Source organism: Eulemur rufifrons, chromosome 8 (genome assembly GCF_041146395.1).
Source record: "Eulemur rufifrons isolate Redbay chromosome 8, OSU_ERuf_1, whole genome shotgun sequence".
In the NCBI taxonomy this organism is placed as follows: domain Eukaryota; kingdom Metazoa; phylum Chordata; class Mammalia; order Primates; family Lemuridae; genus Eulemur; species Eulemur rufifrons.
In genome coordinates, this window is record NC_090990.1 from 21,617,478 (window position 1) to 21,633,806 (window position 16,329).

At 59.1% G+C, this 16,329-nt stretch overlaps 1 protein-coding gene across 2 annotated transcripts in view; it reads right to left on the reverse strand.

Moving 5' to 3' along the window:
* Window positions 1-10,844, reverse strand: part of ADGRB2 (adhesion G protein-coupled receptor B2) — a 28,654-nt gene extending 17,810 nt beyond the window's left edge. For both annotated transcript variants that reach the window (XM_069477590.1, XM_069477589.1), the window contains exon 1: window positions 10,034-10,844. In XM_069477590.1, the coding sequence (XP_069333691.1) occupies window positions 10,034-10,835 (802 nt within the window). In that variant the 5' untranslated portion in view covers window positions 10,836-10,844. The remainder of the gene's footprint in view (window positions 1-10,033) is intronic.
* Between the last annotated feature and the right edge of the window lie 5,485 nt (window positions 10,845-16,329).

Sequence of the window (16,329 nt, forward strand, 5' to 3'; positions counted from 1 at the left end):
GCCAAGCTGGGCAGCTGTGACCCCCACACACCTGTCTCTGGGACACAGTTCATGCTGGGCCAGGGGCTGAGTCCTGCACCCAGAGTCTTCTCCCCAAGCAGCACTGGACTGTGACCACCCAGCAGACACTCCTCCCACTGCCCCTGCAGCCAGGAGAACAGTAGGTGCTCCAGAGGGCCGGGCTGCCTCGGCCCTGGCCTCATCAGGCTCTCAGCCACCCTGATTTATGTGTCTTATGCAGGCCTTGGAAGCCCCGGCAGCCCTGGAGGCTTCCATTCTCCAAAACCTGCCCCTCCTGCGCAGACATGAGCGCATCCAGGCCCCTCCCACAGCGGGGTAGTGGGAGAGGGCAGACCGGAGTGCCCACACAGAGGCTGCTGGGCAGGTGGGCCTGGAACAGTATTCAGGGACAGGGCTCAGTCCATGCTGTCCCCAGACTAGAAGGTACTCCTCTCCCCCCACCCCCAGGGCCTTTCCTGTTTCTGGAAGCCAGGCCAGCCCTGGAGGGGCACTCTGAGTTGGAAGGGGGCTGCTGCCCAGTCCGGGCTCTGCGTCTGAGAGGAAGCTCTCCCTGAGCAGGCACGAAAGGTGGCCGCCCAGCCCAGCTCCTGGTCTCGTCAACCCTGGCCTTTCCCTCCACTTCTGTCCCGATCCACGTCGTCCCTGAAACTTCTCTATCCCTGAAGCCTGGACCACCAGGACAGCCCTGGAGTTGGGCAACCCTGGAGCCCAACTGGGCGAGGACACTGACCAGCTGCGCAGCCTTGGGCAAGTCCCTGCGCCTCTCTGACCCTGCTTCATCCTCTGAGAACGATATTCACAACCCCCCGCCTCCAGGACTGATGTGAGGCCTCCCCAGCAGGAGCCCCGAAGCTCTCAGTACCGTGCTGGGCACAGGGCGGATGCCTAGAGGTCACTGTCTGGTTTATTTTTATCATCTCCCCGCTCCTAACCTCCACCCCTCCTGCCCTCCACATGCCCCCCTTCAGCCCCTGAGCCCCTCCCTTCGAGCAGCATCTCGATCCCTGCTGGCTCCACCTTGGACCCTGCCCCCCCATCAGGGCCGCAGAGGAGGTGTCACTGCCACGTCTTCCAGCGCCTCGAGCCCCTCACCCAGCCTTTCCGCCACGCCCGCTCAGCCGTTCCCAGCCCTGGAGCCTTGTGACAAGCCACTTCTCCACGCCCACCCCTAGGCTGCTGAAGAAATCTATGGCTGTGCCAACTGGCACCACGACAGATTCAGGGGCTCCACATCCGCCGGGCACCGAGGGCTTCTCAGCAGCCCTTCTTGGCCCCGTGCCTTCCTCATTCCCCACTGTGGCCATGCTGGACCTTGTCCTCTCGCCTCAAGCCCACCTCTGCCCACTCTCTCAGCAACGGCCTCCTTCACAGAGAAAGTGGGAGCTCTGACACGGGGGCCCCGGCTTCCTGCCCCATCCCTCCAACTCCCAGCTGCCTGCAGCCCTTCTGCCCACAGAGCCCTCTCCCGCAGCCGTGCCAGGCCTTGCGTCACACTCCTGCCCCCTTCCCAGGACGGCTCACCCCTCTCTCGTCAGCATCTCTCAGCGCTCTCTCCTCCCGGCAGCCCAGGACCGGGCCCAGGCCTCCTCCGTGCTCGGGGACCCTCCACAGTGAGTGTCCTCAGCTGGCACTCTGGCTTCTCACCTGCCGCTCACTTCCTGGCTCAAATGTCACCTCCCCTGTGAATCTACTGCACTCTGGCTTCTGCCCACATCTTTCTGCTGAGTCTGTTCTTGACAGAGTCATCAGCGCCCTCCTCGTTGCTAATCCTACGGACGCTTTGCAGGCCTCGGCTCGCGTGGCCCCTCAGCAGCGTCTGGGCCCGTTGACTCTTCCTGCCACGAAATGCTCTCCTCCCTGACTCTCTGGTTTCCTCCCACCTCTCTGGCGACTCTGTCCCCGTCTCCCTGACTGGTCTATTTGCCTGCTGCTTCCCACATCAGGCATCCACACTCTGACCTGTTTTCACTGCACACGCACCCCCAAGGCTTAATCAGGCCCCTGGGAACCAATGCTCCCAAGCCCTGATGCCAGCCCCAGCCTCTCCTGTGCTCTACCCCTGTATGTCCTACCTCCTGAACAGCTCCCCTGGCCATCAAACTCAGCATGTCCAAAACAGGATCATAATCTCCTCTCAAACCTCTGTTCTCCCCCTTCTTTGCCTGGAAAACTCCTACTCAACCTTCAAAACCCACCTCAAATGACCTGTCATCTATGAAGACTTCTCTGTTGTCCACTCCCCAGGCAGAGTTGGCTGCCCCGTCTCCACGTGCCCTTTCATCATAGATGGTTCCATCTTCTGACTGTCTGAAATACCCCGAACTCCCCATCCTGAGCCCTCTGAGGGAACACTGTATGTGAGTCATCACCCTGACCCTAGTAAATGCCAGCACAGAACCCATCCCAGAGAAATGTCAATAAATAAACACCAACGAATACGTTCCTAGCTTCCCCTTCAACAGGGTCATTGGAAATGGTCATTTGTCATCCCTGCAAGGGATCAGCTCTGCCCAGCAGCACAGGGCTGATACGCCCGCTGCACTGAAGGTACCGCTGAGAAGGCTCAAGACAGGGCTCCCGGGCCTTCTACCTAGACCACCCCCAAGCGTGACATCCGTTTATCCGCAAACGCTCTGGAGACGCAAATCCAGCTGAGGTCCTCTCATCCAGCACCTGTTTTGGTGCATTGCCCATCACCACGGCTCGGGCACCCCCACCCACCCGCCTGGTGTCCCTTGAGCACATCAAACAAGGACGTGTGAGAGACCCAACCTGCTTGTCGTGGCCTCACACTGTGTGGGCCCCTCGTCCGCCACTAACTGCTCACCGGCCATTTGCTGGCCAGCCCCACGATGTAACCGGGGCTGGGGGCGGGTGGGGTCGTCAGTGGTTTCCAGAATCCACTCTGTTTGAAAATCAGAACATGTCCCAGGTCCAGTGTTAGGGCCCCTCTCCCAGCCTCCTGATCTGGAACAGAGAGGGAAAGGACAAGCCCAAGGCCACACAGCCGGGCCCTCCACTGACTGCCCTCCACACCCACCCTCAGAGGAGAGGCAGCAGTTTATGTCCCACACCAGGGAAAGCCAGTCCTCCCTGAAGGGGCAAGAGACAGATAAGATCAGAGCTACCATCCATGGAAATAAACGTTTATTCAGCACATACCACGTGCAGGCCCAGCCAGCTCTGGGCCCCAAACAGGGCAGACCTGAGGGGAGGCTGAAGCAGGCAGTGTCCGAGAGGACGAGAAGGGGCCCACTGCCACAAGAAGGGTGGTAGTGCCCTGAGACGCCCTGAGTGGCCCGCCCCGTGGGGGCAGCGCACTCACTGGGCCAGGGCTCAGATGCGCGCAGCCCTGCGCTCTGTCAGCCTTCCCAGGGCACTGCCAGTCTCGGGCACAGACAGACACGCTGCCTGGGACACATTTCCCCACCCAACCACCTGATGACCTCTTAACTGCTCTGTTGTGAAAAAGGCAGCGTTTACTAAACGACCCCCGTGTGCCAGTCACTGCGCACTCTGCGTCACCTTGTTTGACCCTCGCTAGGCTCGGTTCCCCCGTTTTACTAATGAGAAAGGAGGCTCCAAGGTCTCACAGTGGAGAGAGACTGAGGCGGGACTTGAACCCAGGCCTGCCTGACTCTGGAGGCCACGCTCTTTCCACTGAACTGCACTGAGTCTAACGAAACGCCACTCAACATGGAGCTCCTTGGAGACACCGCCCCTAAGTCCCATGGAGCCCCAAGTCTCTCGCCCACCCCAGCAAAGCCCCTGTCCTTGCCTCCGTTACTCTGTTTTCACGCCAATGTCTAACTGTTCCTTGGCACATCTGCTCCCACCACCACGTGACCCTGCCTCCTCTGGGGCCTCCAAAGTGATCCCCTGGGATCTCGGCTCCAGCCACACTCCCCCGCAGAGGAGCCTTCAGCGGCTCCCCTCTGCTATAGCCACAGTAAACCTCTGAGCCCAGCATGCTGCGGCCCCGGCAGACCTGTCCAGTCTTGCTCTCCTCATCCCACTGGGCGGCCAAGCACACTGCAAGGCCGTGTGAACTGGTGGCAAGGGCAGAGTCTGGCGCCAGCCAGACGTGTGTTGGACTCCCAGCTCTGCCACCATCTTGGGGTGTGCCCTTGGGCAAGTCACCTCATCTCTCTGAGCTTTAGTAAGAATGACATTTCCTATCACAGAGGTTCATTGGGAGAATTAAATGAAACCAGAGACGCGGACTACTCGGAGCATGATAAGCTCTCAACGGAAAGGAGAGCTTAGCCCTTTTTGTTAGCTCTTGAACATGCAAATGCTCTCCTCTCTCCACGCATCTGTCAATGCTGTTCCCTGCCTTTGGAATACCCTTCCCTCCATCTCAATCTACCAAAATCTTCCACATGTCACATGCCACCTCCTCCAGGAAGCCTTCGTAGGTTGACCACACAGGGGTTTGGAGATGTGACCCCCTTTTCTGTGGCCTAGTCCCCAGGCCACCCCCTGCTACAGCTGTGAGTATCTGGGCTCACCCTTGCTGTGGGCTCTGAGGGAAGGTCTCAATTTCCTACGCCCCTCTTGCACAGAGGGTCTGGATTCTGGAAAGACAGGCATTCAGCAAACCTGGGCCAGATGTTCCCAGGGGTTCTCCTACCCCAACCACACAGGTACCCCCCTTGCCTGACCTCGGGTACTGGCAGGCAGGGTGGGCACAGGCCCTTTGCCACTTGTACAGGACTGCAGACACCTGCTATGCTGCGCTCCACAGACCCTGTCCCCCAATTCCACACAGTCCTGCCCCCTCAGCCTATGTCATGAATATGTTAAAAATAACCACAATAATCATCACTTCCACATGGAGAGAGCCTTGAGATTTACAAAGCAGTCCTCCCTTCCCAGGGCTCTCTGCCTCCTCCGAGGCTGGCCCCAGAGCCCTGAGCGGGCACCAACTGATCTGTCGTGTCCCTCTATGGCTCCCCACCCACATCAGTGCTTCTTGTATCCTACAATGCATCAGAACCCCAGAGGCACAGGGGGAGAGGGAGGCGGCTTTTGAAAACTCCAGGCTCTACCCCTGCAGTCCAGGGCAACTGGGTATCCCCAGGAGACCAGGTATGCAGCAGCCAGAATGCCAGTCCCCCTCCAGTGATCTTCCTGCCCAAGCTGCTGACCTATCCCCCCGGCCTCCTACCAGGGCTGGCTGGGTCCCTGCCACCTCCCCCATGTGGCCAGAAGCTCCTAGAGAGCAGGGACCATGTCTGACTCAGCCTGCCTCCCACACGACGCCCAGTTTCTTGTTGCTGTAAAGCCCCTGGTCAACAGGACAAGGTCCCGGTGTCTCGGGCTGGCAGTCCAAGCCCTGGCCCCATCTCCCTCCACTAGGGCTACCATCCAGCCCCCACAGTCTCCCCATAGCTCCTACACTCGGCGTATTTCACACCTCCACGCCCTTGCACAGGCTGTTTCCTCTACCTCGAAAGCCCTTCCTCCTGCGGGCTTTCCCAAAGCACGGGGCGGGAGATGGCTGGGGGCAGCTCACAGACGTGCCATTAAATAACACCGGATCCTAGACTGAGGAAGTCAGGCTCTTTCCAGGGCTCTTTTACTCAGGGTGACTGCTTGCCAATTTGTCCGGGACAGTCCGGTTTGTGCCTTTGTCCCGATGTAATTAACCCACCTTCTCCCCTTTATAACCTCAAATGTCCCAGTTTAGAAGAAAAGTTTTGTTGTCACCTTAATCCTTTCAAATGCATGAAAGATAAAGTCTCTGTGCAGTCCTAGACCATAACACATCCCCAACACGTGCTGATTTCTCTTTCTAACAAATGGAGAAGCAGGCAAAGCATCTAGCTAGAATTTAATAACGTCGCTTTGTTTTCACTGCAGTTGTTTCTTTGGCTATCCTCTATTGCAGATAAGTGATACTCTTTCTACTTATGATATGAAATTTCTTTTTAATATATTAAATTTAAAAAGTGACTCAATTTAAAGAGAAATTTCACGGGCTAGTGAATTCCTATTTGTTCCCCAAAACCCAACTCGGAATCACCTTTAGACGGCCTTCCTCCCCGCTGTGGTCTGGTCCTCCCTTACTCTTCCTCCTCCCTCATGCACACATTGTACCCATTACACCACAGTACAATGGTCCCCCAACTATTTTTTAGGGATCTGCCACGTGCCAGGCACTGAGCTAAGCACTTACCCACGTCCTCCCGCTCAGTGCTCCCCGCCACTCTGTGGAACAGCTCTCACTACCCCCGTTTTACAGGTGATGAAATGGGGGTGAAGTAACTTGTGCACACGCACACAGCCAGGTAGTGGTGGGGTCAGGGATTGAACCCAGGACTGGGTGAGGACGTCAGTCTGCGGCCTTGACCGCTGTTGTATACTAACGGTCACTGTATCCCATCGGAGGGCAGAAAGTAGGCCTCGTTCACCTCTGACCTTAGAGTCAGCCCAAGGCCTGGCGCAAACTCTACTCTGATAAAGATGCGAAGAAGTGTGTGAGGGATTGTCTGGGACTCAGTCCCTGCTGAGAGGTCCGGGGAAGTCTGTTCTACTCTGAGCCCCACACAGGCAGGGTGGGCCTCACTTCCTGCCACCAGGGCAGGCTGGCCAGAGAGAACAGTGGGGCCTGAGCACTGAGAGGAGAAAGGCCAATCTTAGGACTGGGTTGGGCAGGTCAGAGGCAGCTTCCTACAGGAGGCGGGGCATGAGCTGTGCTTACAAGGATGGGGGAGTTCTGGATGACCAAGGGCAAAGGGCATTCCAGGGGAGAAGCCTCGAGTGAAAGGGCAGGAGTGAATTCCAGGGAAGGCTGACAGCAGGTGGCAGCTGGGTGCAGGGTGGGGCTTGAACACCAGGCTGGGAGTTTGGGCAGCACTGGGGAGTCGCTGGGGGCTGGATCAAGGAGTGACACATAGAGAACTAGGGGTCCTGAAGGCCCAAGAGGGGCAGCACCTTGTCCAGGTCACACAGCAGCAGCGGCAGAGTGGGGAGTGGAACCCATGCGTGCCTCCCAGGAGCCCCCAGGCTCACCTGATGGCCACACCTCGAGAATGGAGCCTGGATGCCGGGGAGGGTGAGGCAGCAGCAAGCAGCCAAGGGCAGACAGTGCCCCTGGGGGGAGGCAGGGAGTGCAGCAGGTGTCTGTTCAGGATTGGAGGGGCTGTGGGCGGGAACTGCAGGCGGGGGGCGGCCCGCAGGAGCCAGGCTCTGCAGCTGGCACCACCTCTGCGACCCCCCTTCCAGCCCCAGCCTCAGCCAGCCTCCGTGCCAGTCCTCCACCAAGCTCCTTCCTGCCTGCCTTCCCGTCCTTCCTTTCCCCCCACTTAACAGATTGCGGCAGCAAGATGGCACAAATTTATGGCTCAACTCACCAAAAATAACAAGAGATCTATCAAAGGCAGTTTGCGTGAAATTAACAGACGCCTGTACCCTCTTGTCAAATGCACTCGGCTCTGAGGCGGCCCAGGCACTCCACCCGGTCACTGCCCACCAGCCTCCAGGCCCAGTGCTCTTCCAGTACCAACCGAAGCTCACCCTGCTTGGCCTTGCTGTAGATCCTGCTCAGGGGTGTCCCAGAGAAGGTGAACACAGCTCCCCTGCCCTAGTGCCCAGCAGATGGGCCGGCACAAGGATCCCACTCTTCCTGTTCACCACCATCCCACGAATCTGCATCTCGATCTGACAGCTCTAGGTGCCAGCCCATTCGCCTGCAGCCCAGTGGGGAGGAGACGAGAGGAGGTATGGAGGGGGCCAAGGGCTTGGCAAAGGTGGTGCTGCCACCAGGCACAGACGGTGCCACAGACCCTCAGACACACCGACACATGGAACAAACTGAGTCTCTCACACCATCTCTCGCACCAGAAAGACTGGATGGGAGGGAGGAGGCGGCAGAGCAGAAGAGCCTCCTGCCTGCCAGGGGAGGGGAAGGGGCTGTGCCAGCCCAGCTCTGGGCACCAGTGTGCCATGTGAGCCCACTTATGACACCTGATGCCACATCACCCCATGCCAACTCTCTACAGGGGCCTTCCCTGCAGAGCAATCCCAGGAGACATGCCAAGTAGGACAAGGGACAAGAGCAGAGGTCAGGCTTGGGAAACAGCTGGGAGCCCCAGCTCAGGGCTCCCTGCTCAGAGATGACACTTGGCCTTGTGCCCAGGAATAATCTGGCATCCAATCTCCACCCATCTCCAGTCCCAGAGGCCCCTGCAGAGGCCCCGATGATGGTGCCCTTCCCATCGCCGGCCCTCTCTGACCCCCGAAGACACCCCAGCTACCAACCAACTCTTGCTTCCGGCTTCAGCCAAGCCCAGCTGGCTGCTCCTGGCTCTGCGCTCCACATGGCAGCCTGCCCAGGGGTGCCCGCCCATGAGGGCAGAGCCGTGCTCCATCCACTGCAGACCACTGGGCCGATGGACCGCAGGGACAGCCAGACAAAAGAACCCGCCCTCAGCTGAGCACAACGGGGAAGACCCCCACAGAGTGACAGGCAGTGGCGGCCAGGCAGGAAGAGCCATAAACCTCCTGATATACGCCTGGCGTTCTCCGCCGATGTTCGACAAAGAAGTGAAATTCAATTTCTTCCTGCAGGCACTAAATCCCAGGCCAGCCTCCAGGGTCCATAACCTGCCCGCAGTCTGGCTGTCACTAGGACGGCTTCATCGACCGCCGTTAGAGGCCAAGCTAGCCTGGGAGAGAGGCCACAGCAAGGCCACTGGGCACTTGCCGTGGATGGGCATGATGCCAGACGTCTCACAGGGGAGGCCAAGAAGGCCCCCCTCCAAAGCACTGGGAGAGACTACTGTCATGATAACTACCCCCTCTAATCAATTCAGGGACATCTCCCCATTCTATAGACAAAGAAATTGATGCCTCCCCCAAAAAATAAAGGGATCTACTCAAGGTAACAGTTACAGGCAGTGCCCAACTCCAGGGCTCTCGCCTCCAAAGCAAGGATAGGGACAGGCCATACTCCTCCAACATCCCTGGCAGCTTTCACACAAGACCCCCTGCCTCTAGTTGTCCCTTCCAACTTCCATCCCTGGGATCCTCACAAGGGTAGGCCAGCACCTGTTATCCCAAATGGGGAAACTGAGGCCCAGAGAGGGGAGGGGCCTCCCTGTCAGTACTAGAGCAGGAGACTAGATCCCAGACCTGCCTCCCTCCCACCTGTCAGGCCTCCTGGCCAGTCCCCGGCCTGGCACTGGTCAGCGTGCACACAGCATCCAGCTGAGGCGCTTGGGCCTTGAAGCTGCAGGAAGCAGGGTCGGCGGAAGGCGGCCACGGCCGAGGGAGCTGGGGTGGGAGTGGGAGCAGGACGCGAGGGCTCGCAGAGCTTTTGCCCAGTCAGCAGGAAGCTCCTAGCAGCTGGCAGCCTCGGTCCCAGAAGACACGGGCCCAGAGGGGGGAGAGAGGGACACTGGGAGCTGAGCCAGCCCAGCCCTCCAAGGCAGCCTGGAAGCTCAGGCCTCTTCACCCGGGCACACTCTTTCTCACCTCCCTCTGCCCTGACCCCGGGGCCACTGCCAAAAAGCATGGACCTATGTGGACAGGAACGCATCCCTGCTCCCTGCCTACTCCAGCCTCCAGGCAAACTTGTCACCTTGCAGTGCCAGGGCCTGCCAGGGTCACTCCCAGCTTTGGGCCTCTATGTACGCGACTCCCTCTGCCTAGAAGGCCCTCACCCCTCCTTCGGCTCATCTCGCTTCCACGCATCCTTCGGATCTCTGTTCCTGCATCACTTCCTTCAGGGTCCTCCCCTGGCTGCCCAGTTTGGGGGTCTGCTCCTCGGTTTATATATCACTCTGCCTTACTGATCTGGGCCCCCCCATTCATCCACCCAGAATGCAGACTCTTCAAGAGTGAGGTCTGACTCCAGTCCATTTTGGTGACCCCAACATCTGAACGAGGCTGAACACAGGTGCCATTGGTGAACTACATGAATGGCCCAGGATCTGCCAGGACGGACACCAGTGGACACCATCAGCCCCTGGAGACCCCACCTCACCCAGGCCCTGCTCGGACTCACCATATCTCATCTCGGTTGTGAATAGATCATTGCTGCTCCCCGAGTGCAAATCGGCCTCGGCAGGTGGGGCTGGGCCCCCGGGCACCAGGGCATTGGACAGGGTGTGGGCAGCAGGAGAGCCTGGAGGCGTGCTGGTGGTAGAGCCAGGCCCCGCCTCACCGGGGCAGCTGCAGCCCGGCTGGGCAAAGCCACAGGCCCTGCCAGCAGCGCGGCCACACTCCTCACTCCAGCGGCAGAGCACACCACAGGTGAACTGGCTGGAGTTGTTGTTGTTGATGAGCAAGACCTCGACAAAGCGGAAGGCCAGGGCCGCAGGCGCCAGCAGGCGCGGGGCCTCCGAGGGCTCAGCCGACAGGCACAGCTGCACGAAGTTCTTGTCGAAGTGCAGGAAGGTAAAGGGGCCTGAGCCGCCACACAGCTCCAACCCCGCTGCCGCCTCCGCCTCCTCCTCCTCCGGCCGCCCCACCTCTGAGTCCGCCTGGGCCACCGCCTCCTCGGGGCTAGGCCGCAGGCAGGTAAAGTTGACCAGGTAGTGGTCCAGGGGCAGCAGGCGGGGGGCAAAGTGCGCGCACACCTGCTCCTGGCGGTTGAAGCGCAGGTAGAGGGAGTACTTGGTGGGGTCGGGGTTCTCCAGGGTCCAGGAGCAGCCCGAGGCGATGGTGGGAAAGAGGTCCTGCAGCGAGAAGGCCCCGTAGAGCACACCCGAGGCCAGGGCAGAGCAGGCACTGGGGGCGGGGTCGAAGGCGGCGGCCAGGCGCAGGGACAGAATCACAGACAGTAAGAGGGGACAGGCTGGGGTCATCCTATGTCCCTTGCCCTGTGGAGAGAGACAGCAGTCAGCGGGCCCCCGGTGCAACCAGCCTGGGTTCTCACCCTCCTACGGCTAGCTGTAGGTAGCAGGCCTTGTGGTTAAGACCTTGTTCTTTTAAGTCGTCCAGGTCCACATGAGTGCTCTTAGACAAGGGACTTGACCTCTCTGAGCCTCAGTTCCCTTACCTGTAAAATGGAGCAATGGTAGTACCTATATCACAGGTTTCCTACAGGGTGAAATGAGATAAGAGAGAAGAGGCTCAGGAGAGGGCCCGGAAGCTTGCAAGCCCTTAAGAAACACTGCCTGTTGCCATTCCTGTTAATCTACGGTTCTTCAGCGTCAACCTATCAACCACAGGCGTCTCAGCCTGACGTTCAGACCCAGCCCTGTCCCCACCACTCAGACTTCATTCTCCAGAACTGTTGTTCTCAGTCCCAGTGTGACGCATGTCACGTATAATCCAGTGGTAATTGTCAAAGTGGTGATGTTTGACTACGATTTGCTTTTTTATACATCAGAGCAATTCAAGGTTATTCCTGGAACAATGTCATTCTCACTCATTTGCTTTACTGAGTGGGAGGGAAAGGGGTGGAGTTACAGCCAGCGTGCCGGGGACTGCGCACAACCTGAGCCATGCCCACAGGAGGACACTGCCAGTGTGGACGTCATGTGTATTTCTGCTTCGGATGTCCCAGCTGGAATAAGGGGGAGAGGCACAGGTAAGGGGATGTTGGGCTTGAGCCCCAGCCCAGCCAGCCACCTACTGGCTACGTGACCCTCGTGAGCCTCAGTTTCCTCATCTGCAAAATGGGTGCATCAATTCCCCTCTTACCTCCTTCTTCCCCTCCGCCTCCATGGGGTTATCCTCCAAGTCCTGGCTCAGGGCCTGCTACCCCCAGTGAAGCCATTGGCCAGTCCTGACCTCTGTCCTGTGCTAGTTCCCCAGGGCTTGCTCACTCATCTCATGAGTCATCAGGTACCAAAGAGTGGGGACCAGAGTCTGTTGACTTCTATCTTCCCTCAAAGTGCTGCACTAAACTGAGCTCCCCACAGGTGTGAATGTACTCCAGGTGTGTGAGAACCCCTAGGACCCAAGCCCTACCTGGCAGACACACAGAGCAGTCCGGTCAGAGTGGGTAACGGCCAGGAGGGGAGAGCTGCAGGTGCCTCCCACCCACCAGGCCAGGGTTGAGCCACTGCCCACGGCCTGCCAGCCTCCACCCAACTGTCCAGAAAACAGAGCCTGTGGCATAATCTGGATGAGCCCCACAGATCCACAACGCCACCCGCCTCCATGCCATGGATGGCTCACAGCACTGGGCCCCTGGAGCCCAGCTGGTCCACAGGACAGGAGGAAAGATGGGGCTCAGAGCAGGGAGGCAACCTGCTCGAGATCACACAAAAGTGACCACGCTGGGACCGGGAGCCGGGCCCGTCTCCCCTCCACTAGCAGTCTCTGCTCCTTCCCTTTGCTCACTGCTCAGGCTTCAGGCCAGATGGACAAGCTATTAGCTCTGGGAACTCAGTCACAAACATAGGATAATTCAAAGGTGTGGCTAGATTTTCCCAAGACACAACAGCTCCCTGGGGACAGATTTCCCCTTTGCTATTCAGGAGTCTAAATAGCAGGAGGAGGGGGGACGGGATTTAGAACCCCAGCATTCCAATCCCTGTGCAGCATCCGTGGAGCACCTCACTACCCCAGATCCCATACTCCACATGCTGCGCCTCTGAGCCCGGCCTAAGCCCCCCACAAACACACACCTCCCTTCCCCAGCCACCCAACCGGTGCGGGGATGGTGGGGGAGGCAAGCTTGAGGCAGGCCCATTCACTGGGGAGGAGCTGCCCCGCCTCCTCGAAAGATGCCCCTGTAGGTATCCACAGAAGCCAGAACAGGCTGTTTCTCTCCCCCTCCCACCTCCCCCCCTCCTCAGAGGGGCAAAAGGGACCAGACCCCTGGCCTTTCCTGCCCTACATCATGCCTGTCCCAAACTGTTCAACCCGCCCAGCTTGCTGCAGCACTAGCAAAGCCAGCGGCTGATCGTGAGTGACATCCAATCCCCCCGCTGCCCCCAATTATTTTTAAGCAGGCTGCAAAATTCAGGCCATGGCTGCAGCTCTGTGGAGGGTGGGGTGGGGGGCTCATTAAAACTGGCCTCCCCTCCCCCACTTCAAGCAGGGTGGGGAACCTCCCCTCACTCACACACCAACACACGTGGGCTGAACATCCTTGTGCCCCAGAATACACAAAAGCATGCATGCATGCACAGACGTTCACAGGTGCTCTGCGTATGAACAGATACATACGCACACAGACATGCGCACAGACAGGTGAAAACCATAGATGCATGACCTCGGGTGCACTCAGGGGTGCGCACACTCACACATACATGGGTGTAGAGTCGGACACTTGTACACGTGTGCAGAGATGCACATGCACTCTCATGTGTGAGCACACACAGGTGTTCCGGCCTCTGAGGCTCAGCACATGACAGCTATGTCAGGCGGGATCTGCCCAGCTGCTCCTTCCTTTGTGTTTCTGAAGCTGGGGGCTGAGACCCCTGGACCAGCCTCCTGGGCTCTGCTGCTCCCTACTGCACAGCCCCAGCCCATCATGAAGCACCAGGGCCACACCATTCGGAGCCACAGCCTGGCGTGTCCAGAACGGAGCCTCTTTAAACCTGATCCAAGCCCCCTCCTCCCCTCAGTCTCCAGCAGATACCTCCATGCCCATTGTGGGACTTCACCCAGGGTGTGTGTGGCCCCCATTGTTCCTACTTCAATGTAAGACCTCTTAGGGGCCCCTTTTGATATCACTTCCCCCTTCCCCCTGCCAAAATAAGGCAAAGACCCGATTCCAAGCTGGGTCAGAGAGAGAGCCATGGATTCATTCAAGACCCTCCTGCATGTGTGTGGCCAGGCGTCCTCCTGGGGTAACTGACCCAGAGCTCTTTCCCTGAGCCACCCCCTGGAAGGACCTAGAAGGACCCCTTGCCTCACAGCAGCCCAAGTGTTTATTAGCCATGATTAACCTCCCTGAGCCTCAGTTTCCCTCTCTGGAATGCAGACCATGATCCCTGACCTCAGGTTTGCATACACTTCTCATTCAGCCTCCCCACACAAGTTCCCCGCACAGGGGCGGGCCCAAAGCCCCGTCTCCCTCCCTCTGCTCAGAACCTCACTCCCCTCTTGCCTGCTGAGGTCACTGCCTCTGGGAAGGCTCTCTGGGCTGAATCGTTGCCACCTCCAAGCCCAGTAAGACCACAAGCCCTGCCAAGAACAAGAGCTAGGGAGGAGAGGTGCAGAGGTGGGCTCTGAGGAAGAACTCCCTGGACCAGGGCAGGCTGATGGAGAGAACCGAAAGGCCTCTCCCTCAGGAGCTCTCCCGGCTGAGTTGGATGAGGAGCTGGCTGGAGCAGTCTGTCTCAGGGACCCTCTCCTGCGGCTGAGGGCCCCTTCCTCACATGCCCCTGACCCCCAACAGACCCAAGAATCCCACTCTCTGCCCACCACACTTGAGCCCCCTTCTTCTCTGACCCACAGGCCTCCCCAGCTTCCCTTCTGCACCAATAAAGGAATCCAAGGCTTTCGCAGCAGCTGGAAGGGCCAAGACAGGACTGGGGAGATGCGGGGAATGGAGAGCTGCCCGGGAGGGGCGCCTCAGGGCTAGGGCCGGGTGGGATCCCTGGGATTGACTCCCATGGGCCATCTGTGAGCAGGGATGCTGGGCCGCGGGGAGCCCCTGCCGCGGGCGGGGGAGGGGCGGCGAGTGGGGGAGGGGCGCGGCGACGCGCACATCCGTCGCGTTTATCCACCTGGCAGCTCCAATTCGCCCGCCCGTCACTCACCCTCCGCCTCCAGGGCGCTCACTGCCGGGCCCAGATCAGGCTGCCACGCAGGCAGGGACCCCCACTTGGGGCCTCCGGTTCCCCTGCCCGTGCACTGACGTGGGGACAGGGTCCTCAGGAAGCTCTCTGCTGTAGCTCTGGCACCCAGGAGGGCGCACACCCTCCATCCTGCCTCTGGAGCTGGTGGACTGGACTCGGGGGTGACGCCCCCAACCCGTGCAGCCCTCCCCCTCCGAGTGCCAGAGAAGGTCGCTCCCGGCCACTCTCCGGGCTCTCTCTGCCGGGGTTGGGGGCCTCCAGGGACCTCCCGCACACCTTAGGAGGAAAAGGCGGGCAGAATCCAGAGCGGGATGAGGGTCGGCCCCTGGTCCCAGGGGCGGTGCCGGGAGGGCAGCGGGGGAGGGGGCGGTGACTCAGCCGCCCTCCGCCCACCTCCCCGGAACTTTGCAGCAGCTGGAGCCGCCGTTGCTACAGGAACCGAAAGCTTTTGTTCCCCAATGTCAGGACTGCTGGGGCAGGCGGGTGGCTAGGAGGCTGTCACTCCCCGGTGGGACCCAGGGGGGCCACACACTGCCCAGAGGACTTCCAGCCGTCACAGGTTCGAGCCCCCTTCCTCCCCCTTCCCCAAGCCACTCTAGCCCAAGCCAGGTTTCTTAGAATTCCTCGGGCCCTCAGGCCAGGTCACCCCCTAACTCTGACCTGGAGGCTAACTGCGCTGGAAAGTTCCTGGTGGTGCCTGACCTCCTGAAGGGAGGTGGAGGCTCCGCTGTGCCCCAGAGTGACTGATTTCCCACTGGGCCCCCCTAACAGGAAGCCTGCCTTTGGGGACTCTGACTTGGGTTTCTTCTCTGTATTTATCCCACCTCCCCAGCCTCTACACTTGAACTAAGCCCCAGAGACCTTGGCCTGGCTTTCAGTGATGCCACTCTGGCCAGAGCTGATCCCAGAGAGATAAAGTGGGATACTGCAAGACCAATGAGGGAGGGAGGAAAACTGACTTGTCACAGGTTCCCTGGACCCATCCTGGGGTGGGGGTGGGGGAGGCTGAAGGTATTTCTATCTTTGTAATCCTGGGGTTGGAGTGAAGACACTAGAATCTGTTTTGCATTTCTCTTCTGGGATTAGGAGTAGAGTGCAAAGGGGCCTGACCTTGGCCTTGAAGAGAAACAGCCCAACATACCTATCATTGTTGAGCATTGCTAGGTGCCAGCACTCTATACAATCTAATTTCATTCTCCCAACAACCATATGAGGCAGTGATCACAGACCCATTTTACCGAGGGTCAACTGAGGCTCAGAAAGATTAAGTGGCTTGCCCATGTCACACAGTTTTTGAACTCAGGTCATCTGACCAAAAGCCAAGTTCCTAACTACTTAACTCAGCTTCATTACCTGGGGGGCAGGAGGGTGGGAAGGGGGCAGAGACCAGCTGGGACCACATTTTGTGTTACAGAAATGTAGACCATGCACGCATACCCCAGACTGGACCTGCCTCTTTCTGAAGAGTGGTAGAGAAAGGGACAGAAGTGGGGAGAAGGAGGAGGAGAGAAAGCAGAGAAGGGAAGAAGAGGAGGAAGATCTCCTCTGTCAATCTGGGGCCCAGGGAAGACCCTCCCTAACCTCCCCACCACCACCA